Raw genomic sequence first — 22699 nt, forward strand, 5'->3', positions numbered from 1 at the left:
GAGGAGGGGGGCTCTGGAATCTCAGGGTTATAAGGGAGCATGCAGGCCAGGTTGTCCCACCATCCCGTGATGAGTGATCCCCTCCATATGGAGGATGAAGCCTTCTGGGGCTCAATCACCCAAAACGGAGGGAGACACCCCACCCCCACTCCGGCTATTCTAAGAAGAGATAGAACCAGAAACCCTATTCATTCATTATGGGCAAATTGTCATAGGAAATCCCCTCTTCTCTCTGTTAAGCCCTTGAGAATCTCCATCCAAAGCACTGGATCTGATGGGAACAGTCCTTCAACCATGCTTTCTATTGGATTTTCAGGAGAGGAAAACTATTTGGATATGAAAAATGCTTTCAGCTCAACTGGACAAGATTATCTCTCCCCCTCCCTTCTCTCCCCACACCACTTCATAGTTTGTCATTTACAAGGTACCACTTTGGTCACTGGTATCTGGGTTGTTTTTCCCTCCCAAGTTCCCCCTTTAACCCCTACAGGAATTAAAAGTTAACGGTAATACAAGCTGCCAAACTCATTTGGAAAAAAATGGATAAAAGCTAAGTTATTCAGAGAAAGGAAAAAGTATGTCCAGCAAGTCTGGAAAAGCCACAGGACCCCAGAAACTCTATAACGCACTGTGATCAAGATGGCCAGGTTATATATGTACAAATAAAAAAACACATTATCTGCTAGTGTGATGTAAGAAAGAACCGCCGGGGCCAAGTATTATTAATCACTGAATTCTCTGGCCAAGAGAAGTTGTACAGGAGTGATAAAATGTTTAAAAAAAAAAATCTTTGGGGGCTAAGAGGCCGAAAATTGATGGTAATTTTTCAAATTTGGTCAAACAACCTCCTTCCAGAGGCAGAACAATTCTCATTAAGCCAGGCTGGTGGGCAGGAGCGGCATCTCTCTCTCTCAAGTATGGATGAGGGTGGGGTAGAAGTGAAAATCCCCACCCCTCTAAGAAAACTCTGCCCAGTGCAGGGCACTCTTCCCACAGGCCATAGACAGATGCCCAGATGTCCTCTGAAGTAGCCCAAATAGCCTTTTGGGACCTGAGAGCTAGCTCCCTAGAGTGATCTTGTCCCACCTTCACCAGAGCTTTGCCAACTACTGTCCCCTTGAATGAGTATGTCACGAGCCCTAACCTTACAGATTCTCATCACCAACATGGGGTTGCTTGGGAGCAGGCCCCCAGGAGGGAAGGAGAAGGGCTTCAGGGAGCATATCATAGCTGTTTTCCTACTATCACCCCAAACTACCAGCAGCAGCCCTTGGGTATACAAATGATAGTTGAACATAAGTATTTATGGATGAACAGAAATAAGCAGTCATTAAAGAGAGTAGGAATGTATGTGTGGGGTTGGGGATAAGGGGGCTTTAGAGGAGGCACTGTCTTAAACTATCTTTCCCCAACATACCCCTTTCTCCCTCTCTCCACTGTCTCTTCCCTCTGACCTGGCCATCTCACCCTCCCATTTTCATCTTCTCTCCTACAACACTGATGAGTCCTACTATCACTGTGAAATAGTTTTGTTCTATTTTTAGAACAAAAAATTCTATTTTTTGTTCTATTTTTTTTTGCTGTATTTTTAAATAATCTTAAATCATCTCTCCTGTCTTCTTCTTCTATGATAATTGACATAATAATTTTTTTTACTTCTTCTTGGTCAAACTTGGGAGTTTGCTAGGGAATAATCCATTTTCTTTAATTGTAAAATTTTGTTGCCATACTATTACTCATAATATTCTCATGATAATCTCTATCTCTCCTGTTATCTGTTGCTTTGTCTCCTTTTTCATTTCTAATCTTATGTAATTTTGCTCTCTTTTGCTTAATCAGGCTTGTGAGGGCTTCATCCATTTTATTGGTTTGTTTCAAAGAAACAGTTTAGAATTTATTTGTCCTTTTCTACTCATTTTGGTTTTTTTTTTCTATGTCTTTTTCCTATTTTCTCATGGTTTATTTAAATGGTTTTCTTCCTAATGTTTTAAAATTCATATAAAGTTCCTTTATTTTAGATCTTTCTCTTTTAACAACAAAGGCATTTTAAGGCTATTAATTTCCCTCTGAGTACAGCTTTAGCTGTGTACTGTAGGTTTTGGAATATTCTACTTTCATCAGTTTTAAACAGTTCATAACTTTACTTTTTATTTCTCTTTGACGCAAGGATTATTTAAGAATGTGTTTTTTTAATTTCTAGCACTTTAAACTTTTTGATATTTTTTAACTTCTTATATCTAGCTTTATTGGATTATGAGCAAAGAATATGGTCTGTTCAATCTCTATTTTAAAATGTTATGCATTTTTCTGTGTGGCCAAGTATTTGATTGATTTTGGACATACAAAATGCAGATTTTTGATTTGAAGGAAATGCATATTAAATTCATTTATTAATTGCATCATTCAACTCTTCTATGCACTTATTTATTTTTTGTCTATGAATCTTAATTCTGAAGTGTTTATTAAAATTCAACTATAATTGTATAGTTTTATTAAACTCTCTTTATATTTCTGAAATATTTGTCTCATATATTTAGCAGCTACATTGTTTGGTGCCTATGGACTATGACTGTCATTTTTTCTTCTTAAATTTTATCTTTTACTATTACAAAGTACCCATTTTTATACTCATTAGTGCCTTTAACCAAATTCCAGCTCAGCTGACATTTATGTTGCCATACTTTCTTTCTGGTATTTTCTTTTTTTTTTTTTTTCTGGTGTATTCTTATCCCTTTATTTTAAACTTTATCATTTCCTTTTAACTTTATCATTTCCTTTTAACTGTTTTTCTGACTTCATTCACTCATTCATCCAGAAGATATTGTATGGGGATCTATTAATATGTTACTCAGGCCCCCCTGACAACAAACCAGGAAAGAATCAGACCAGTTCCTGCCTTCAAGGAATTCACTTTATGTGGATTTGCCTGAGCAGGTGATTAGTCTCACCTGAAGTAAAGGTGAGGCTGTCACCACAGACTACCTGTGCCACATAAGGTCACAGCACCAGTTTCATGATTTCGAGTGAATTATCTTGTCGAGTTACTCTTCTGTTTAGGAAAAGTATCAAGCATGATATTAAGGGTTTAAGGAAAATTTCTATGCCTCTTCTGCTCTTGTCCTCTATCTTGCCATTATCTGCTGCCCAAACATTCCCAGCCATCCCTTCAGTTCAAGTCTTTGAACCTGTTAAAATGTAAACAGTCCTGGGAAGGTAACACAGTAAGCATGATCAATCACTTGCATCTTAGTTTGAAGGAGTCATTTCTGAGAATAGGTTGGATGAAAAAAGAGGGGAGAGTACAAAGGAAAAAATGGGTAGCACATTCTGAGAGCATCCTTGGCAAGGGAGGGCATGCTGACATGGGGCTGGGCTGGGTGAATGAGGTCTGGAGGCCCCTTTGTTTCATCAGGAATGATGATGAAACTGTCATATTCGGCTTGGAGAAGAAATGTCTGGGGCCATGACTGTCCGTAGTATGAGGTAACACATGTGGAAGAAGAAGTCAGTTTACTCAACAATACTTCAGAGCATGGAATACGGACTACTACATGGGAGTGTTAAGCAAGCAGATATTGAATCAGTGGAGAGGAGTGCTTTTTCACAGTGGAAGTTGCCTGAAAAATGGTTGTCCTCTGAGACCCTGAGCTCAGGAACAGGGCTGGGGGCCTGTTGGAGATGCTTGCTTTGGGTGGATGTAGACCAGCTGACAACTGCAGCCTCTCTTCCAGCTCCAAGTTTCAGTGATTCTATAGCCCTGAGTTCCTACAGAAGAATAAGGGGGAGGTATCATTAAGGTGGCAAAAAGGTAAGAACATGGAGATAAATATATCAAAAGTATACCATTGCTGCCATTATAGCTTTTCCTAGAGCTTGACTAGTTAGCCATTTGGTCAGTCTACCAAAATGCTCAACATGGCTGCTTGTGTGAATGCAAACTGAGGGGCCAGCATCACTCAACTGTGCCTTGTCCTTGACTTTCTCCTCTTCATCACTCTCCCCTCTCCAGGGATTCTTCTTCTGGTCAACCCTCTAAGATCTGCCCATCAAAAAACTTAATCTTCCTGGCCTACTTCTGTGGCTACATCAAACCTGTGTGCCCCAGTTTGTTTGTGCTTCCTGTATGAGTCTGAGCTTTGTCTCCTCAGGTCATAAATGCTGTGAGGGCCTGGGGACAACTATTACCTAAAACCAGCTAGGAGCTGGCAGTTTCAGTGTGGGTATGATTTCCACCCAATAAACCACAGTCTCACCTGACAACTTTAAAAGGTATTCACTTTTTAATGTGAGATTTTTCAACTTGCCTGGGCTTCCCTGCCTCTTGCCATTCAGAGAAGATAGAAGAATCCATAGAGAACACTTCTGTCCCTAATGGAACTAGAATTCCAAGGCCCCAAGGAGGGAGGCAGGGGGCATTGCTAAATAAGTCCTTATTCTCTGTGAACTGATAACTAGGAGTTGCCAGCCCCTCCTACAGCTACACAGGCTGCTGGAACAGAATGAAGTAAAGGAAGTAACTCTCCGGGGGAACTTCTAGCTTGGCTTTCATTTATTCCACAGGAACTCTAGGCTTTTCCCCTGGAGGAATCTGACCTCCCCAAGTTTGGCTCCTGGAGGTCAATGCAGGCTCCTCCCCCTACGAAGTTGGAAATGCAGAGTTGAAGCCATGAGCATTATGAAGAAGACTTAGTTCTGAAGTAAATTCTGATGACCAAGCCCTCCAGGAGATAATCTGTACGCATAGATTATCTTGAGGATGCCGCAGAATCTGAGCTGTGGCCTCTGGTAAGACCCTCAGGGGACAAGGGTCCACCTCAGTCTTCTGCTTTCCAGGAGCACTCGACTGCCCCTCCCTAATCTAGTGTGCGTGACAGATACTCACCACACTTCTGAGTACACAGCTCCATTTGGCTCATGGAACGTGTGAGAATTTCCTGGATGGCTCCTCCCTCCCAGGTGATCATTTCTTGTCTTTTCAAACTGTTTACATGTTGTACGTGGGTAGCATCTCCCTGTCACTTTTAGATGCTTAAGGGCTGGAGTGAACACACCACAGGAAGTTCAGGAGCCTTCAAGGAGAGGCTAGAGTAAGAGGTCAAGAGATGGGCCTCCAGAGCTGAGCCAAGAGACCAGCCAGCTGGGGGGACAAGGAACGTGTCCTCAGCAGACAGCCATGGGCCTTGAACTTGCAACACCAAAAGAAGGCCCCCTGTGCAGGAAGCTGACCTCTTGTCAGTTCCCCACCCCTCCCTGGAATGTGGGTCCCTCCGGGGCTCCTCCCTCACTCTTTTGTTTGCTTTCCTTCTTCATGAGGCCCTCCGTAATCAGGACCCCTCCTCTGCAGTTCCAAAACACCTGGCCTGGTGAGAAGGGGGCCTTTGACGTCAGTGGGGAGTTTGTCTACTCAGGTGTAGCTAATATCCTCAGTGTGAGGTTCTGTTTCTGAACTTGGGTAGCCACCTCACACCCTGTCACTGAGGGGGGTTGGGGGTATACATGTGCAGGGGTGGGGGTGGGTATACAGTTGATGCTTGACCCATCATACTCACAAAGCCAAACAAAACATGTTTGGATTGGGCCTCATCCCCAGACTCCAGCCCACCAGAGCCCCGCCCCCCCAAAGGCCTCATGGGACTTGGGAGGGCCGCTTCCCTAATATATAGAGCTCAGAGTCCTTTCTGGATGCGGGGGTTAGGTCATGCCCTTCTTGCTCTGAGACAGACCCCAGGACCCAGTCAGCAGAAGTCAGAAGGAGGAAAGGCCTAAAAATTTCCACAAAACCAGAAAGACAGCATCTAGTATTAGGCTGTGCAGAAATAACCATCAAGACGCTGATGGCAATACTGTACCCTGCCTGTGGTGGGGGGAGTTAAGGGAGTTCATTGAGGTGGGAAGGCAAATTGGCACCCTGAGGAGACAACACTTAGGTAATTGCTTTAAAGGCAAATACTGGAGCAAGAATTCTAAGGAGAGGAGTAACTGGGAGGTGATGCTTGAGGGAGGACAGGGAAGCTATTATCAGGCAGTCCAGGCTCTGGCCCTTTAAAGGAAACCTGCCTGATCAAACCAGTTTGGAGGAACCATGGTAGCCAAACCAGTCTTCCCCGGGGAGTTTAGGAAGGTCGGAGAGTGAGCAAGCTGCAGGAAGAACGTTGTCTTTCCTCTCCCTCTTCCTCCATGGTACCCTTCCTCAAGTGGAAGGCGTGCACAAGGCATAGGGTTAGGAAACACAAAGGGAATTTACAGAAAGCCAGTAAGAGGATGAGCTGCGGGCTCTGGGAACCGAAGGGGTTCGGCTTTAGGGAGAAGTCCAGCGCCTGAGTTGAGGACCAGAGACGCCGCCCAATTGGAAAGGAGCTTCTTCCCAAATCCTGGTGGTCTAGATTCCTCCAGCCCTGTGCAGAAAATCAAAAAGAGCTCAGGTAAGAGGTCCTGGGGGAGAGAAATGAATCAGATAGAGCCCTAGCCAACAGGACCATCTATCTGACTTTTCAAAGGAAGAGAAAAAAGGTAGGCCAATCTTTTTCCATTCCTTTCTTCTGCTGAGCTGCAGGAGGGCAATCCTGGGGTGGGGGACCTTATTAAGAACTCCAGAGAGAGTTCAGATCCCGGAAGCTTGAAGCTGGAAGGGTTCTTAAATAGTTATAGTTCAAACACTTTACTTTTAGATGAGGAAACCATGGCTTGTCCAGGAACCTGCCCAGGTGATAAATGAGCCTGGACAAATGCCCAGGTGTTCTAACTCACAACCCTGAGCTCTTCTTGCTTATCTAGTGATGGATCCAAGTTAACCCATCAGCCCTCAAATCCCCTTACCACCTTCCTGCCCACTGGATGAGCCTTCATATTATTTATCATCCTTTCCACAACTCTGTAACCCACAGCTCTGACATCAGTATGGTTCCCAGGGCAGCCCCTTGTTGAGCTGACTGTGGGATGCTAATGAGGTAGATTTGAAAACCTTCTTCCCAGGAGTCCTTCCTTACCTGCTGCTTCCAGGGTGGAGGCACCTGGTCCAGGCTCCTTAGCCTTTCTCCTCAGGTCCTGTACACCTTCCACAGACAAGCCAATAGAAGTAGAGCATCTCAGGAACCACAAATATCTTAACATCCCAGCTTAACAGCCCATCTCCTCAATGGCCCTCTCTTACATGGCCATCTTAGATTACTTTAGACATGTTGTGTGTAGCTACAGAGAGTGGATGTAGAAACATCCAGAAGGAAACAGATAGCCATGCCATGAGGAACAACATTCCAGGACATTGAAGTTATCTGATCAGAGAATGGGATCTCCTCAAAAACTGGCCCCAAAGGATATGAGCCTTGGTGAACTTGCTGAAGTTAGGCCATCCTGTGAGTCTTGGAAAGCCCATGGCCAGGCCTCTGCCTACTGTCACATACCCCTTCTCTCAGACTTGTATAGCATCCACACCCTCATTTAAGATTAGAGGGGAAAAATAAGTTTACTCTCAAGTGTCAACTGTGACTAACTGCTATTGGTTGTCTGGAGCTTTGTGTTAAGAAGGATTCTGAGGCTGTATTGAAACTTATTGGGAAAGAGTGCTATGATCAGTTAGCTATGTTTGCCATTGGTAATGCAAAGAAAGGGTGGCAGGGAAGAGGATGTGGGGAAAGGGTGTATGGAAACATTGCCACAAGAGAAGAAGCTGGTATACAATGGCCCAGAATTTCCTTGGGCTTTCATTGGATGGCACAAATGCAATGGTACACAGGTGGGTTCTTTTTATTTGTTTTTGGTGACTTTTGTTACTCCTTTTAGGGTATGATATACTTCATAATTTTTTTTTAAATAAAAAAGTCACAAGTCCATTGGTATCATTTGCGAAGGCTCCAGCTATCTGTAAAACACCTACACTACATGGGAAAAGAATCAAAACCAGGACGTCAAAATCTAGCTCCATGAATAATTAGCTGTATAGCCTCAAGGAAGCTACTTCTCTTTGGGCCTCAGTTTTTTTCTGCTAATGCCTAGACCTAAAGTTCACTTGGTTATAAAGGATTGATAATTTCAGGTAGTTTCATTTGATTGGAAAATTTTCATGTGCATTGTAACTATAAAAGTCCACCATGGCCCTAACTCCAAAAGATGGATCTAGGGTACCTTCTGCAAATAATGGAATGATCCATGTGGCCAAATAAGCCAAGGATGGCTTCACGGAGGAAGTAGAACATAAAGCAGACACTGAAGGGTGCATAGAAACTAGGCAAGAAGAGGCACAGAGGGCCAGAGATAAGGCCAGAATGCCAAGGCAGGGTGTGTGTTGGGCAGAGAAGGCTGAGCAGGTTGATGAAGTCAGCTGTATTGTGGAATACCTGGAAAGCATGGCAGAGGAGTTTGAGCATTATTGTACTCTTGGCAATAGGGAGCCATGTAGATTGTTGAGTAACAGAGTCATGTAATGATATGGTCTAACAGTTGAAGCACAGAATGGATTGAAAGGAGGGAAACTGACAATGTACACAGGTAATGCTGAGGTGTGAGCTCGGTGTAAATAGGGGAAGGAGAGTGAAAACTCACTCTAAAGGAAGGTCAGTCAGGTGTTACCCCAGTGACAGAATGGGCACTCTGACCTTTGCACTCTCTTCAGCCTCATTCATGAGGTTGTAAATGAGGACCAACTCATATATGCTAATTAATATCTTCACGGCATGAGACAGAGACACCAAAGTCCCCCCAATACTCCAAGCCTTCATTTCCTCCTCTATGAGGGGGCGGGTACCGGCGGGGGGGACTGTATAAGAGGGCAGGACTGGATAATCTCTAAAGCCTTTTCCAATTCTAACGTTCGATGCCTCTGATAGTTTATAGAATGATCTTTGAAAATGTCAGCTAAACACAACTTCACAGAAAAAGATAGCACCTCATTTACCACCCACAGGTATCTATATCACACACACACATACACACACACAGAGTAGCCTTGAAAATTACACATCACAGTGCAAAGCTCAACTTCCACATGGGGAAACATATGCCTAAATTGCGGCCAAAGTGTTATCCTGTAGAACTGGGTGTAGGAAGAAATCAAGTTATGTACTATTGTCACTTCAAAAAATCCTGCTGGCATAGTAGCTAGGAAATTACCTCCTGGTGTGTGGTTGTGTCTGCCACAGTAAGTTGGAGGAATAAGAGACCCAGTGATCTGGGGAGGGATGACAAAAGGGTCTTGATAGTAGGTTCCAGATCCTCTATATGTTGGGCATTGCTAGTGATAGATGGACAGTATTGGTCCACCTCCAGGAGACAGGAAAACCTGTTCAAAACCTGAGAAAGACAGCTTGTAGAAGGAGTATAGGTAAAGGCTGAGTAAAGGTTGATTTTAGTAAAATAGACTAGATCATTTTTCTTCTGAAAGGATGTCATATATGGTTTGGGTTTGTTTTTTTCCCTTCAAAGAAATTGCAGTAAGCTTCAAACTTGTATTTGACAGGTGGGCTCTTCTGTAAAATGTTTTTTACCCAGGATATTTGAACGGATTGCATTTTCTGTATGTTAGCAGTCAGTAGAGGTGTGGGTACTATGGGATACTACTCTCCAGGAAAAAAAAAAAAAAGTGCTTCTGAACAAATCATTATGGCTCATGACTATTCTTTTCTTCTCTGAGTCAATGGGAGGAAAGCATCACTGGACTCTTGCCTGTTAAAACACAGGATGGTGGCAATCCTCAAGGGCAGGGACCATGCCCCTGAAATGGTCCTGAACAGCCCCAGTGTGAAGCTACACACATTGGGACACTTGAAAGGCTTGTTAGAGAAGGAGGGGGCAGCAGTTCCTACACCAGGTGGGAAAGCCGAGGAGTTACTCAGCTGCTAAGGTTTACCTGCAGGTTCTCAAGGACAGAGCTTCTCAGCACGTATGTAGCTAAGCCACGAGAGCAAAGCCCTTGGTCCTCGAAGCAGACAGAGGTGGGCTGGTGAAGCCAGAGTCCTCAGGCCCAGGCCGTAAACATCATCATCTGTTTTCTGCACCATGCCACACAGTATTATTTTTATGTGTGCCATGATGCTGGGGGGCAGGGGGAAGGGGAAGCTGGAAAGAACTCCCCAGGGTGAGTTATTGTCAAAAAAAAAATTTGTTCTTGGGCTTCAGAACACCCAGCTGCCCTCTTCCAAGAAGCTTTGGGGTTTTCAACCACCTGGTGTAATCTCTTGTTAACCAATGCAAATCCCATCAAGCAAGATCTCTGTCTTCAGTGGCCTGTTTTATTCTCTCTCATTAACTGGGTTCTTCTATCCACTCATGAAGGATTTCTGGGTTTCTGGTTGGTTGGTCATAGATGGCCAATCACTTTATCACATCTATAAACTTCCCTTCTTTTCTCCAGGTACTGCTGGAGATAATCAGCTCTTGCCCTGAAACTTCTAAATCCCTACACAACTCAGCTATTACCATCGTTAACCTATGAAAGGCTCACTTTTATTTCAATATTTATCAAGCATTTAACATTTACAACGAGATATATTATTTTTTTAATAGTTCATGCCCTGAAATAGCCAACGGTTGTTCATTTTACCATTCAGAAATTAAAATGTGTAGGATAATTATCCCTCATTAATGTATTCAACAAACACTTCTGAGTGCCTACAGTAGGCCAGGCCCATGCTGGGTGCTGGAAGCGCCAATATAAACCTCTGTAACCCAGGCTGTCAAGGATCCCACCGTCCTGTGAAGGTGACAGACAGGAACACGAGGTAGGAGTGGGTGATGATAGGTATAAAATGCCAGGCCTGCCCTGACTTAAGGACCCACCCTGCCCAGAGCACAGGCTGTTCCAGAGACATGGCCTCCCTGAGGAGATACTGACATGAGCGCTGCAAAATTATTTTCCCCAACATTTTGCAAGCATTAATTTCATCTTCATAACAATATGAGAACGAAATAGCAGGTACCCTCCGAAATATCTGTCATCATTCTATAGGTTGGGTTTGCAAGGTCAGCTCTACGGGGTCTGTATATCTCCTTCTGAGCGCCGTGCTTGCAATGAGGGAAACTGTCGATGAAATTACTTGACTTGCAAAATGCCGTGCAGAATGAGCGATGCTGGTTCCCGGCCAGTGTTATCGTTGTTTTCTTTTTTCCCCACCACACCAATGGAACATTTATTTCTAGAGCATTTGATAGATGTGTTCATGATATTTTTGAAATTGCCTTTATCCATTATGAAAGCCCTGAGAATCTGTCCCAAAGGTAGTGGTAAGTTGCTATCATCTTAGCTTTAAGTATTTTCACAGCCTCAGGAAATGTGTTACTTTCTCTCCAATCTTCCTTGTGGCATCCGTCCCACCTGTCATCCTCACCGCTTAGCCGGCACATCTGGAGGGGCCATCGCCCTCCCTGGGTGGTTGGTCTACAGCTCAGCACTCCCGTCCTGCCCACGGGAGGTCCAGGAGCAACACGATGTCAGACCACATTTGGGGCTACCTCCGCAATCACCCCAAATAAGAAAAAAAAATGTGTTCAAGGAAAAGAAAGATACTCTTCATTTTTGTTTCTGTGGCTGGGACATCGATTCTGGGAACACGTAGTACTGTGGACCCTGACCCACTTTCCTGGGCTCTGAGCAAGCAGCACAATCTAAGTGCTGAAAGCGAAGGGCCAGGGCAGGAAACGGGAGCCAGGTCTTCTGCGGCCATCCGTAGAGCAGCGAACTGGGAGTCTGGAGACCTGGGTGCAGCTCCTGGCTGTGCCATAATTAATAAGCTATGTGACTTGGGTGGGGCGAGGTGATTTCTCTGGATATGGGAGGTAGACTGTGATCTTGAAGATCCATGCAAGTCTGAACCTATGATGCTAAGGTCAAAATATGGCTCTGCGCAGGGCGTGGCTAGGGTGGCTGACCATTGGCACGTGAGAAATGAGAAGCATTGAGCCAGCAGAGGTGCCCTTCCAGCCTGGGAGGTGTACACTGTGGACTGGCTATGGGAGAATGCCCTGCTTTGCCAGATGATGCAATAATACCCCCTCGGTCCTCACTCCCCTGCCCAGAACCTATCTGCAGAGGTGCCCTACAGAAGGCTGACCTTCCACGTGTGTCTTAAGCACAGGGTCAAGGGGGCTTCTCCAGCCTCTGGAGTTATGGCTCCATGGTGACCCACGGGCAGGGTGATGAGTGAAAAAGGAGCTTTTTTCCCATTCCGAGCCTAGAGGGAAGGGACATAGTCACATGTGTGACCTTTCAGTCTGAGAGTATAGACAGAATACCTTCTTTGCTCACACATGTCCCACATACTCCGGTTGTTGGTCCTGCTATATTCTCAGCTTTGCTAAAGTTGTTTCTACATGAGTAGTGTGAACTAGACCAGTTTTTTCAGACTTTAATGTGCACACAAGTCAGTTGGAGATCTCATTTAAAAAGAAAAAACAAAAAACTTATTCCAATTCAGTGGGTCTGAGATGGGACCTGAGAGTCTGCATTTCTAACAAGCTCCCTTGGATGTCCATGAAGCTGGTCCACAAACCAAACGCTGAGCAACAAAGCTGCAAAGAGGACTGAGGGCTGAGAGCCACATGGCTCACTGTTTGTAGGATGCTTCAGAAATCATCTGAGCCTCAATTTTCCATCTTTTGGTGATAACAATGCCCAAGTGAGTTAACTTACAGAAGTGTGCAAATGTAGTAACAGTGTGAAAGCTCTCCAGGCAGCCACTTGATCATCTAACTCTAGACTTCACTGGAACCACAAGCAGAAAGTGTCAGAAGTGTCTGTCTCAGGGACCACCACGTACTCCAATTAGTCAGTGTGGGCCGGGTGTAGTAGGGTTTGGGGCACGCATCATGACAAGCCGTCAGGTGACCTGACACTGTCAATTCTCAGACCCAGTTTGAGAAACTGTGCCACGTGGTAAGCTGTTCTGTTCTCCACAAGGGTAGAAATGTTTCTTGTAGCTGATTGCAGCTTCTTAGCTCCCCACAGAGCAAAGCAATGTGCACAGAAATCACCTGGGGAACCTTGTTGAACTGTAGATTCTGATTCCATCAGCCTGGGTGGAAACTGAGATTCTGTATTTCTAACAAGCTCCCAGAGGAGGCTGCCGGTCCAGGGACTACACTTTGAGCAGCAAAACCCTAGATGAGAGGTTCTCAGCCCAAACTGCACCTTAGGGCCACCTCCTAAAACATCTTGGGCATTAAAAACTCCAATTTTTAAAATGGGTCTGGGGTAGGGGTCAGGCATTTTTTTAAGCACCCAGGTGATTCTGATGTGCAGCGAGCACTGAGGACCCACACACACAAACTCCCTACTGCAGGCGGAGGCCAGGCCACCGGCTGAAGGACAGGAACGGGCAGTCAGCTCGGGCCCACCATCCACACCAGTCCGAGACCAAGTGAAGGAGGTCTTAGAGCAGTGTATTACTGGGGAAACAAGGCAGGCTGGCCTGTCCATATCTTGACACTGATAGGTGTCTGGGATGCAGTTTCTGTGAGGAAAGGAAGTTTCATCGAGAGGAATGGAAAAGAGGGATTTTTCCGCAGATACTGGTGCACTCACTGCTGCAGCTCATGCCACGCTGCTCCTCTGGCTCTGCACATGATTTCCCTGCACTCTCTGCTTGCCCCTCGGGGGGTGGTCCAGGGTGGGACACTGACCTGTCTTGTTTTGCCCCCGGCCAGGCAGCGCTGCGGGGCCGCCGCCCACGACGAGCCCAAAGGCAGATGAGGGCTCGGAGGCTGTGCACCCCAAGCCCAGGAACGTGTTCCACATCGAATGGTCATCCATTCGCAGAAGGAGCAAAGGTGTGCGCTTCCCACTACCCCCCACCCCTGACCCCGCTCCCGGGTCCTTGATCTGCTCACCTCTAAAATGGGGACCATGGCAACACCTCCATCACAAGGTAGTGGGGAGAGCCACAAGGGTGAGGTTCAGTCTCATCACCCTCGACCTCTGACCACAGCCACGGGTTCCAGGGTCTAGACGCCCTGGGGCAGGGAGACTGGAGCCACGACAAGCAGCTGACTCTGTCAGTCTAGGCCAGGAGGTTGCAAACTTCACTGCACATTGGAACCACCTGCATCTCATTCCCGGAAGTGCTAATCCAATTCACCTGGGAAGAAGCCTGGGCGGCAGAAGGAGCTTTAAAAGCTCTCCATGAGGGAGTTCCCTGGTGGCCTAATGGTTAGGATTTGGCCCGTTCACTGCAGAGGCCTGGGTTTGATCCCTGGTCAGGGAACCATCCCATATGCCGTGCAGCACAGCCAAAATACAAAAAATAAAATAAAAATAAATAAAACTTTGCACTTTTAAAATGACCCCAAAAAAAGCTCTCCATGAGATTCTAATGTGCTGCCAAGTCACAACCACTGATCCTGATGCTACTGGTCCTGATGCTGATGCTGGTCCTGATGCTAGACAGTGGTGATGTCTAGACAAGGGAACAGATGGAGAGCCCTGGAGGGGAGGGGCTCCCAAGGTCAAGAGGAGGGTCTAGAGGGCAGCCAAAGCGGGGAAGCCAGAAACTTGAATTTGGACGCTGAGGACATGTTGTGTCAAACAGGGAAGAGCTGGCAGTGGGGGAGGGGTGTGGGGTCAAGTGGGGGTCTCCCCAGTCAGATGCACGGTGGGAGCAGCGTCATGAAGACCCAGGGCAGAGGGGCAATCTAACTTTGCCCTCCAGAGAAGGGAGGCGACTTGCCCAGGGTCACACAGCTGGTGAGGGCATGGCAGGGATAAAACTGATTCCTGGGTTAGCGTCCTTTTACAGTATCACATGCTTCCCAGAAGCATGTGACTTTCTTGCCCCAGTTTGTCTGAGCCTCCTTGTTTTATAGCCAAAGTAGCCAGCCAGAGAAATGGCCTGGGGTGGTCTGGGAAAACCTCATACACTGGGGAGAGGGCACCAAATTAAATCAAGGACCCCTTTAGCCCAGGAGTTTGTGTTTGACAGAGGCCCCAGGGCATCCTCAGGAAGAAAGCATAGTTTGCCTCAAAAAGTTAACAATCTCCCTGCAAACATATTCTTAGGATAGTGGCTGGGGGCTGGGGTGAAAGAGGGCCTAGCAGAGAGCCCCACGCAAAGGAGCCTGGGAGGCGGGTTAGCAGAAGCTGCTGAAGAGCTGGCGCTTCAGACAGAAGCAGAGAATCCATCAGGATATCAAACACACTAGCCTCACAGTCTAGAGTCATCCTCTTTGCTTCCTACTCTTCCTTTCAAACTTCCTTAATTTGTTTCTCTTACATAGTGTAACTTCCCAACCACACTGGTATTTGCAGTCCCTGCTCCTTCAGATGGGGGAGCTCAGAGCCATTGACGTGTCTCTTCTAGTGTTTAGGTGCCTTGAAATCTCATGAATGCAGACAGAATGGCCAATTGAAGATACAGGGCATTCTGAGCCCAGACAGCCATTCTCACACTGGACCACAAGAGGGCACCAGAGCATAAACAGCAAAACCTCCAAGGGCCTTCTTTCATGTTACTTAAAACCTTTCTGAAATTACTCACCTTTACAAATAAATTATCTTGTAATAATGAAAAATACATTCAGAGCTACTTAATAACAGTTTTCTAGAATTACAAGGACATGCCAAAATCTGTGTCAAGTGACAACACGGATATCACTTGTCTTAATCCAACAAGAAGCTGCTGCTAAAATACCTAAAATTCTAAGACATACATCCTAAAAATACCAAAACAGCTGAGGTTATCCAGTTGGAAAAAGTTGTCATATAATTTGAACACAGACGTATGGTTCAGGCAGCTTAATGCTTTATGAGCAATAATGCCTCATAAATACCAATCTTCGTGTTCATGTGGAAAAAGAACCCTGGGTTCAGGGCTCACAGACAGCTTTGTTTCCTCACCTAAAAAATAGGGGAGTTGAACAAGATCAGAGCCTCTTAACTAAAAGTCAGCTGAGTCTCTGAATTCCCTAAATTCTTGTAAAATGTCCAATTTACATGAAGATGTGAATTTTTTTCCCCGAAGAGCTTGCCCAATTGGGTGTGTGCAGTAGCAGAGGAGGGGGTCCTCCTGCCCCAGGCGCAGAGGCTGGGGCATCCTCACTGGGGTAGAAAGTGCTGAGTATTCCAACTTGAGCCTTGCAGGAAATTTGCTGCTAAGGTGCCAGGGTAGAGGTCCTAACAGATGATGTTCTCCCTGCCAACTCCAGTATTTGGAAAAGGTGAACACCAGGAAAGGCGCACCAAAGACCCTTCTCCCCACCAATACCGGAAGCCCACGGTCGAGCTGCTGGTGAGTAAAGAGTGGCCCGAATCAGGGGCAGCGCCCACATCACATAGTCCGCAGCAAGGTAGAGAGCTGAGGTCCAGAAAAGACGTCCTCTGATTTAGGCAAACTTTTCTTGAGTTCATATTTCCAGAAACATAATTATGTGGGATAAAGATGTCTACTTTTCAGTTTACTTTATAAAGTTTCATGTTTCTTTTATTTTGATTATTTCTTATCCATCTTCCTCTGAATCCAGCATTCAAGCACTTAGGAAATAAGCTGGTGCCAATTTTCAAAACAGAACATTTACTTGTTTAATTTTATGGACAGTTAAATTTTAAAGACTAGACATGCTAGGGTGGGAGGGGATACTTTCTTCTGGAAAGAGTATGGTACAGTAGAAGTAATATTTGTTTTAAAAAAAGAATCTAAAAATCTGTGGGTAAATCTAAATTCTATCATTTGACCTTGACTTTTACAAATGAGAACCTCTCCATCCATGCCTGAGACCTCATCCACAGAATGAGGATAAAGATGTTGTCTTGTTATACTACAGTCATGAGGGATTGGTTCCAGGACACCTGATGTGTACCAAAATCTGTGGATGCTCAAATCCTTTACATAAAATGGCATAGTATTTGCATATAACCTACGCACACCCTCTGGAATACTTTAAATCATCTCTAGATTACTTACAATACCTAATACAATGTAAATGCTATGTAAATAGTTGTAAGTACAATGTAAATGCTATGTAAAAAGTTGCCAGTGTGCAGCAAATTCAAGTTTTGCTTTATGGAACTTTCTAGAAATTGTTTTTGAGTATTTTTAACCTGAAGTTAGCTGAATCCATGGATGATACAGATGGCTGACTGTGCAAGGCTGTTGCCCATATTAAATGAGGTAAAAGATCAAACAAAACAAAAGATATTCTGGTCTACAGAAACAAAAATGATTAAATAGCAATTTCACTAAATACCAAGTGAAAATCTTAGCTTGTCCCCAAGCAAACAAGTCACTCCTCAGTGTGAGAGCCTCAGAATGTGGGAGCTTCTTGCCCGTCTCTTGTCCCTGGACAGGATCTGGACACCATGGAGGAGAGCTCCGAGATAAAGGTAGAAACAGACATCTCCAAGACTTCCTGGATTCAGAGTTCCCTGGCTGCCAGCGGGAAGAGTGTCCGCAAAGCCCTCGGGTACATCACAGGAGAGATGAAGGAGTGCGGAGAGGGACTTAAAGGTAAAGTTTCCGTGAGAGCAGCCCCTGCTCCTATCCCTAAAAATGTCCCCTCTGGTCGTCCCCCAGGAAACACGCTGCACAGATCTCTGTAGATGAGACTGAGTCCCATTTCCATGGATAGTATAGGATAGGATAGGATAGGGTAGGGTAGGATAGGAGTTTCACTCTATGACAGACACGCAGTCTCTCAGGATGTAAATGCCAATACATGTAGGTATACAAGCTCTCAGTTCTGAACGTAACAGTCATGTGCTTTCAAATATCCCCTCAGAATGTCACATTGTACACAACATTGCAAAGCAACAATACTCCAATAAAATTTTGTTTAAATAAAGAATGTCACATTGTAGGACTGGGATTCTAGAGCCAGCATTCTAGAAAAATGCCTGCCCTAGAGATGGATCGTGGGAGAGCCGTGTCTACTATTCCAATAGGTTCCCGTTAGCAATCCTCCAGACCTCAGGCCATGGGTTTGATGCCTGCTGGGCTGCAAGAGTTTTCTTTCTGGATCCCTCCTCTTGAAAATTCATGCCACTCTCACAGGGGCACAGGTCGCACAGGGTACCCACTGCCTGAATGACAACCTAAAGACCACAGCCAGCTCTCAGTGGGTCTGAAGGGTTTTCTGGGCAGTCAGATGCCCCCTCAGGTTCTTGGTGTACCTTCCTCTGTGGCAGGTGACAGCAGGGAGCTGAACCCACCTTGGACGCCCAGCTTCCCTCACCCCCTCACCCTCTGGGGCCTCGCCTAGAGATGTAACAGCTGAGCCTTGACTGGTTCTATTTCAGACAAATCCCCAGTGTTCCAGTTCCTCGACTGGGTCCTCCGGGGCACATCCCAGGTGATGTTTGTGAACAATCCCCTCAGTGGCATCCTCATCGTCCTCGGCCTCTTCGTCCAGAACCCCTGGTGGGCCATCTCGGGCTGCCTGGGCACCGTGGTGTCCACCCTGACAGCCCTCATCCTGAGTCAGGACAAGTAAGTCCCAGGAAACCCAGGGTCCAGGCCTGAGACCACAGGTAGATCCCCGTGGGGACATTCACCAGCCTCACATCCCCACTGCCTGGCTCCCGGCTCAGAAACCCCTCACAATAAGGTCACTAATCACTCAAAACAACCACTCCCTGGTTACTTTTAACAACCACACATTGTCTAGGGGACTGTGAAGGGTTGATGGTTTGAAGGGGTGTGTGGTCAGGCTCCAGCTGAGAAAAGCCTGACTCAGAAGGAAAATCAAGAAGGCAGTGCCCTGTGTCAGGCCTCGGGGAACCCCTTCTTCACCAGCCCTCCCCCCCAGGTCCGCCATCGCAGCCGGACTTCACGGCTACAACGGGGTGCTGGTGGGGCTGCTGATGGCTGTGTTCTCGGACAAAGGCGACTATTACTGGTGGCTTCTACTCCCCGTCATCATAATGTCCATGTCTTGGTAAGTTTGCTTTCAAGGCTGTGGGTGTAGATCAAGGGCTGCCAGCCTTTCTACCCCAACTCCGTGACTGTCTGTCCAAACTGGAGTTTAAAGAAGCATTTCCTTAGCTTGCACATCAGAAACAGCCACTAGAAATAATTACTGATGTTAGACAGCAACAGCACCACTGTGCTAGGTGGTCTGTACACAGTATCTCATTACATACCCTCCTTCACTCTTCATTTTTGTAAGATCTAAAAGAGCCCCTGGTCCTACCCCGGCAGAGCACAGGGAAGAGAACTGAGGCCCACAGAGGTTAAGAGCCATACTATGGGGTCCTGTCAGTGTCTGGAGATCTTCCCATCCCTCCTGCTCCCCCAGTGCTACCCTGTCCTTGGGCACCCTGACCAGACAGGGACAACCTCCCAGTGTGGGCTGCAGGCCCAGCCCTGCCCAGAGCCCTCATACGGCCAGGCTCCAGGTCCTTACTCACCTGCAGAAACCACAGGGCACCCCGGCCAGGAGTGCTCTCTGCCTCAACAGACATTTGCTGAATGATTGAATGAATGTGATTCCCTTCACCATCAGCCCCTTTCCCATGACTGCACAGGGAGCCATGTGGTTCTTCAGGGAAGGTCTGTGGCTCCCCGCCTTAGGATCTCCCCTGAAAGCCCTCCTTCTGAAGTTGAGTCTGGGCGTCCACCCTGTTGCTGTGCAGGGGCAGAGGAAGGAGGTCCAGGGGAGGAGCTGCCCAGGGCCAGTCAGGCTGGGAGAGGGAGCCAGCCAGCTGCTTTTCCCTGGGAAGGCACAGGGGGCCCCCTAAACCCACTCAGGCTAGTGTCAGGGCCAGGGGGCATCTTGAACAGCATCTCCTGTGCTTCTGCCCTCAGCCCCATCCTCTCCAGTGCCCTGGGCACCATCTTCAGCAAGTGGGACCTCCCGGTCTTCACGCTGCCCTTCAACATCGCAGTGACCCTGTACCTGGCGGCCACAGGCCACTACAACCTCTTCTTCCCCACGAAGCTGCTGCAGCCCTCCTCCTCCATGCCCAATATCACCTGGTCGGAGGTCCAAGTGCCCTTGGTAGGTATCGTGGAAGGTGGAAGGGCAGCGTCTGTCCAAACTCAGTGTTAAAGTGGCATTTACTTATTTTGCATGTCAGAAACATCCATGAGGGGCTTTCCTGGTGGAGCAGTGGTTGAGAGTCCGCCTGCCGATGCAGGGACACGGGTTCGTGTCCCAGTCCGGGAGGATCCCACGTGCCGCGGAGCGGCTGGGCCCGTGAGCCATGGCCGCTGAGCCTGCGCGTCCGGAGCCTGTGCTCTGCAACGGGAGAAGCCACAGCAGTGAAAGGCCCGCGTACCGAAAAAAAAAAAAAAAATCCATGAGTAACAACTATTACCAATTATACAGTGCGAGACACTCTACCTCAATATCTCATTAGCCACCAGCTTTTTCTTTCCTCTTTTTAAGAGCTAAAACGGCCATTTTTGGCCACACAATGTCCTATCATAGCACAGGGGGAGAGACTAAAGCCAGATTAAGAGACTGCCTGAGGTCACATGGTTAATCAGTAAGGAGCAAAGTCAAGACTAGAACTCCCGCCTCCTGACTCCTAGACTTGGGTTCTTTTATCTTTTTTTTTTTTAAAAAAGCCTTTTTGATGCTTTACTCCAGTTTCAATCCAAGCGACTCTGTGTATTTTTTTCCTCATTCAATGTCATTGAATCATTGAAGATGTGCACATCACACACACTGCCATCTGTTGGCTCGACAAGTCTCTGCTCCAGCCTGGGGAGCAGCTTCCCCTTGCTCTCTGGGGCATCCTCACACTTTAAAGCACAGGTGTTGCTCCACTAAGAAATATCTATATAACAGAGATTTTTACGCTTTTGGCAAGTATTCTGTATATACTGCTGGCCGCTGGAAGTCTGCCAAACTAAATAAGAAGCTACTCTAAAAGCGTTAAGTCAGCCTGGAGAACTATGCCCATCAGCCTTCTTTTCTAACTGGGCACGTTTTCTCTGAGGTCCCCCTACTCTCTGTTACACTAAATGACTCCATAGGCTAGAGCTCACTCTGAACTTTGTTATTGGCAATTCATCATCTAACCACAAAGCCACCTGGGCTTGTTGAAGGGAATTTGTGTCAGAAATAATGGTGCCTAGTTTCTCTGAACAGTTCAAGGAAACAGCAGCATGGCAGGGCAGAAAGAGCCCTCCATTTGTCCAAGACGCATTATCTAGGAAGAGACGTATTCACATTAGCCCCATCCTTGTTGGTGTGTGTGTGTGTGTGTGTGTGTGTGTGTGTGTGTGTGTGTCTGTGTCTGTGTGTCTGTCTGTGTGTGTCTGTGTCTGTGTGTGTCTGTGTGAGTGTACCTTCATGAGCCAAAGGTGAGAAAAGGTGCTGTTAGCAGTTCAGCCCCTCAGGCTTCCCTTTCACGATATTAAACCAATCAGTATCTTTTGAAGTCAAAATTGCTCTAATTGTCGTGCTATGGGGAAATGATGGTAGAAAAGGCAAGTTTAAGATATTTTGCATGCTCCAAACCACATTTTCAATTGAAAAGATAACCAGGAATTTTGTAAAAATGAAAAAAATGGAAAATATCGTACAAATGCTTTAGAACCCCCAAATTTCCAGGAAAGACAAATTCAACGTTTGGTGGTTATTCTTTAAGAAATACTTTTCTGGCCAATTTTGAATGGATTATGGTAATAGTGAGTATGTTTTGTCATTTTGACAATTATAACTAGAGCCTTGAGTTTTGGGGAAACAAGTGGTAGATGTCAGAGAGAGGGTCTAAAGCTCCCAACGATTTTGAGGCCCCACAAGCTCCTCTGCTCTTTGGTGAGGGGAGAGCGTGCTGGAGGGTGCAACCGGCTGGAGACCAGAGGAACCAGCACCACTGCCTCTGCACCAAACTCTCTGCCTGTCCCACCATCCCCCGCGTGGCGATGCCGGAGCCCAGTCTTGCTCTCTGTCCTGGGATAACGGGGGACGGAGCCCAGAGGGTTGCCCACAAGACTACCCTGCAGTCCTGTCACTGCACACTCTCGTGTGGGGCGAGGGCCCTGGAGCTACAGGACCTCCCTCCCCTGCACCCCAGGAGGAGTCCTCAGAGGACTTGGGCTGAGGGAAGAACTGCCTTATCATGAAATATACACAAGGGGAAGGATGGACCCCAGTGCATCCCAGCAGGACCCAGAGCCCCTCCTGTAAAGCGTTTCTTTGCTCAAGGGCCCTTGGCCAACCTTCCAAAATACAGGACCCAATCTCAGTTGCTGGGGAAGCCCATGTGCCCTGGATCCTTTTCCCAAACTCCAGAGTACGTGTGCAAGTGCCCACTCGACATTGCACCCTGGCCTTCCTGTCTCATTCACACACAGGTCTGCTACCTGAGACACACGGAGGCCTAACACATCAGGGTTCTCCTCCATCAGCCATGTGACAGGTTCATCAATAAAACCCGCAGATGCCAAGATACCACCTGCCCAGGTGCTGCTCTGTGGATATGAGTCCAGCTCCTCGCCCAGACGACGGCACAAACGTGACCACAGCCCAGACATGCTGTTCTTGGAAACAAAAAGGACCATTTTTCCATCTAATATTTAGCCTTCTAGTCATGTTTTTAGCTTTAAAAAAATGTTACAAGAGTTTTTCAACCCCAACTTTGGTTAGACATCTATTACTTTTCTAATGAATAACACCCTCATTTGAAGTATTCAGTTTCTCTTCACTGAGAGTTTAGTGCCTTACACTCATGTTTCTAAATAAAGGAAATGACATTTTAACCCCTTACTGTTCTAAGAACTTAAGATTAAAACAATAAATCTTGTGTGCCTTTTAGAGTGAACCTATTTGAAAA

At 46.5% G+C, this 22699-nt stretch overlaps 1 protein-coding gene across 1 annotated transcript in view; it reads left to right on the plus strand.

Moving 5' to 3' along the window:
- SLC14A2 (solute carrier family 14 member 2) overlaps window positions 1–22699 on the plus strand; it is a 54937-nt gene that overhangs the window by 26923 nt on the left and 5315 nt on the right. Inside the window, exons 10-15 of the mRNA XM_060029536.1 lie at window positions 13633–13755; window positions 16126–16208; window positions 17264–17423; window positions 18212–18401; window positions 18721–18849; window positions 19719–19911. Coding sequence (XP_059885519.1) covers window positions 13633–13755; window positions 16126–16208; window positions 17264–17423; window positions 18212–18401; window positions 18721–18849; window positions 19719–19911 — 878 coding nt within the window. The remainder of the gene's footprint in view (window positions 1–13632; window positions 13756–16125; window positions 16209–17263; window positions 17424–18211; window positions 18402–18720; window positions 18850–19718; window positions 19912–22699) is intronic.

Source organism: Delphinus delphis, chromosome 13 (genome assembly GCF_949987515.2).
Source record: "Delphinus delphis chromosome 13, mDelDel1.2, whole genome shotgun sequence".
Taxonomy (NCBI): domain Eukaryota; kingdom Metazoa; phylum Chordata; class Mammalia; order Artiodactyla; family Delphinidae; genus Delphinus; species Delphinus delphis.